The 1,932-nt window shown below is 38.4% G+C and overlaps 1 protein-coding gene across 1 annotated transcript in view; it reads left to right on the top strand.

The window, feature by feature from the left end:
* The window catches only part of LOC101855059 (potassium channel subfamily T member 2), a gene marked incomplete at both ends in the record, with an annotated part of 13,860 nt that overhangs the window by 8,755 nt on the left and 3,173 nt on the right, over positions 1-1,932 (top strand). The window contains 2 exon segments of the mRNA NM_001310489.1: positions 394-558; positions 1,135-1,215. Of these exon segments, the coding sequence (NP_001297418.1) occupies positions 394-558; positions 1,135-1,215 (246 nt within the window).

The following is a 1,932-nucleotide window of genomic DNA, read 5'->3' on the forward strand; positions in this document are numbered from 1 at the left end:
GGAGGGAGGGAGGGAGGGAGGGAGGGAGGTTTGAACAATGTAATATGAGACATACTGACAAATTGAGTTACTTCTCGGATTTTAACCGAATGAAACCAGGTATTTCAAAACTAAAGGTGGATTTTGTGCAATTTATAAGTATGAAATGATAAAAGGCATTGCTATATTTGAAAAAAAATGGCGGTTAGGTAAAATAATAATAGTAGCAATAAAAATAATAATAGTAATTGCATGGACATTGCGCATATTCACGCTTGACAGCATGCTTTATACGTTTCACAAATATTTTTGAGATATAAAAATTTGATTCCCACATTGATTCAATTCATGGATTGCGAGAACAAGTAACTCATTTTGTCAGAATAGCTCACATATTTTCTTCCTCTTTTACAGATTGAAGGTCTCGTCTCCACCTACATGGAGCGCCGGAAGGCCGGTGGGGAGTACAGCCACCGATCGGCGACTCGCAACAAGCACGTCATCGTGTGTAGCAGCTCCCTCACACAGGACACGCTCATGGACTTCCTAAACGAATTTTACGCACACCCAAAGCTTGAGGTGAGTGGGAATGCGTCACAACATGGTGTCCAAAGAAAATGTAACACATATCTGTCTTGATACTGTGGAATCAAGCGCTCGTCAGTTTTGAGGCGCACAGAGGTATTGGTGTAATCTTAAAGCCTTGTTTTTGGTAAAAATAAAATATCCGTCTATCTTGAATAGAAGTCAAGATATTTGTGAAGTGTAGCGACTTCCAAAGCTGAAGTGTATTTTGAATTGTCATTGTGGTCAACGATTTTTAAGTCAAATTCACACAGAAGTGTGTTTTAAAATGAAGACAAAAGGTGTTGAGCTAAAAAAATGGATACAAATTTTGAATTCAAGATTTTGATGAGTGACAGATTTCCCCAGGATGCCACACATTTTGTTATTCTTATGTACTTGCTGTTTACGTTATCATTTTTATGATTGTTTTACTTGATGTTGCTTTTCTGATACACCCACTGCTTTCACTTTTATTACGATTGTCATACTTTGGTGTTATTTTTATTATTTGTCTTACTCTTTTTAAATTATGCCTAGGCTACATGTATTATTAAGATGATCAAACTGGTTGTGTGTTGACATCCCCAGGAACACACGGTCATCTTACTGTGTTCGCAAGAGCTGGACAGTAGCAAACAGGTCATTCTGAAGGATCCTAAGTGGAGTCACAGGTAAGGACGATACAGGATATTGATATGGCATAGCATGACCAGCCCTTGTACCATGGACAAACTCACTACCCACAGGAGGCCTCATGGGTGGTTGGCGGGTGCTCTGTTATGGTTTACTCCATCTTTTTTACTAAGCATCTGTTATCTTTATCTCTCCTTTTTAAAATATTTGTTACTCTATTGTGACACCTATAATCTTTGGCACTTATATGACCTTATTGTGGTGCACGTGCCGTAAAACTCTTACTAAAACTAAAACAGAATGTCTTAGTGGTGGAGGGACTAGTGAAAGTAGGGTCACACAGAATGTCAAGCGATATTTCTCCTGTATGTTTTGCATTAGCGTTCACTGGATGGGGAGTGTCCTTGACCGATATATGGGTCACAATGCAGTGGAATCAGGCGCTCATCAATTGTGGGTCAGTTTTTGGGCATATGAAGTTATTTGTATTACTGTGAAGCTTGTTCTTATGCCTTGTTTTCTATCTTGAATAGAAGTTGAGATAATTGAGATTGAAGGAGGTTGGGGTCGCCTGGTGTCAGAAGTTATATCAAATTAGTGAGAAAATGACCGTTACAATTTGGTGATTTCCAAAGTTTCCTTGGAAACAGCAAATTTACATTTTTGTGTGCATGTGATCTCTGTTTTCCTATAAAATTCATTATACAGAAATGTAATGTACTTTTAAATGGACATGAAAGGTGTTAAGCCCCC

The sequence above is a fragment of the Aplysia californica genome, unplaced genomic scaffold (genome assembly GCF_000002075.1).
Source record: "Aplysia californica isolate F4 #8 unplaced genomic scaffold, AplCal3.0 scaffold00084, whole genome shotgun sequence".
Classification (NCBI taxonomy): Eukaryota; Metazoa; Mollusca; class Gastropoda; order Aplysiida; family Aplysiidae; genus Aplysia; species Aplysia californica.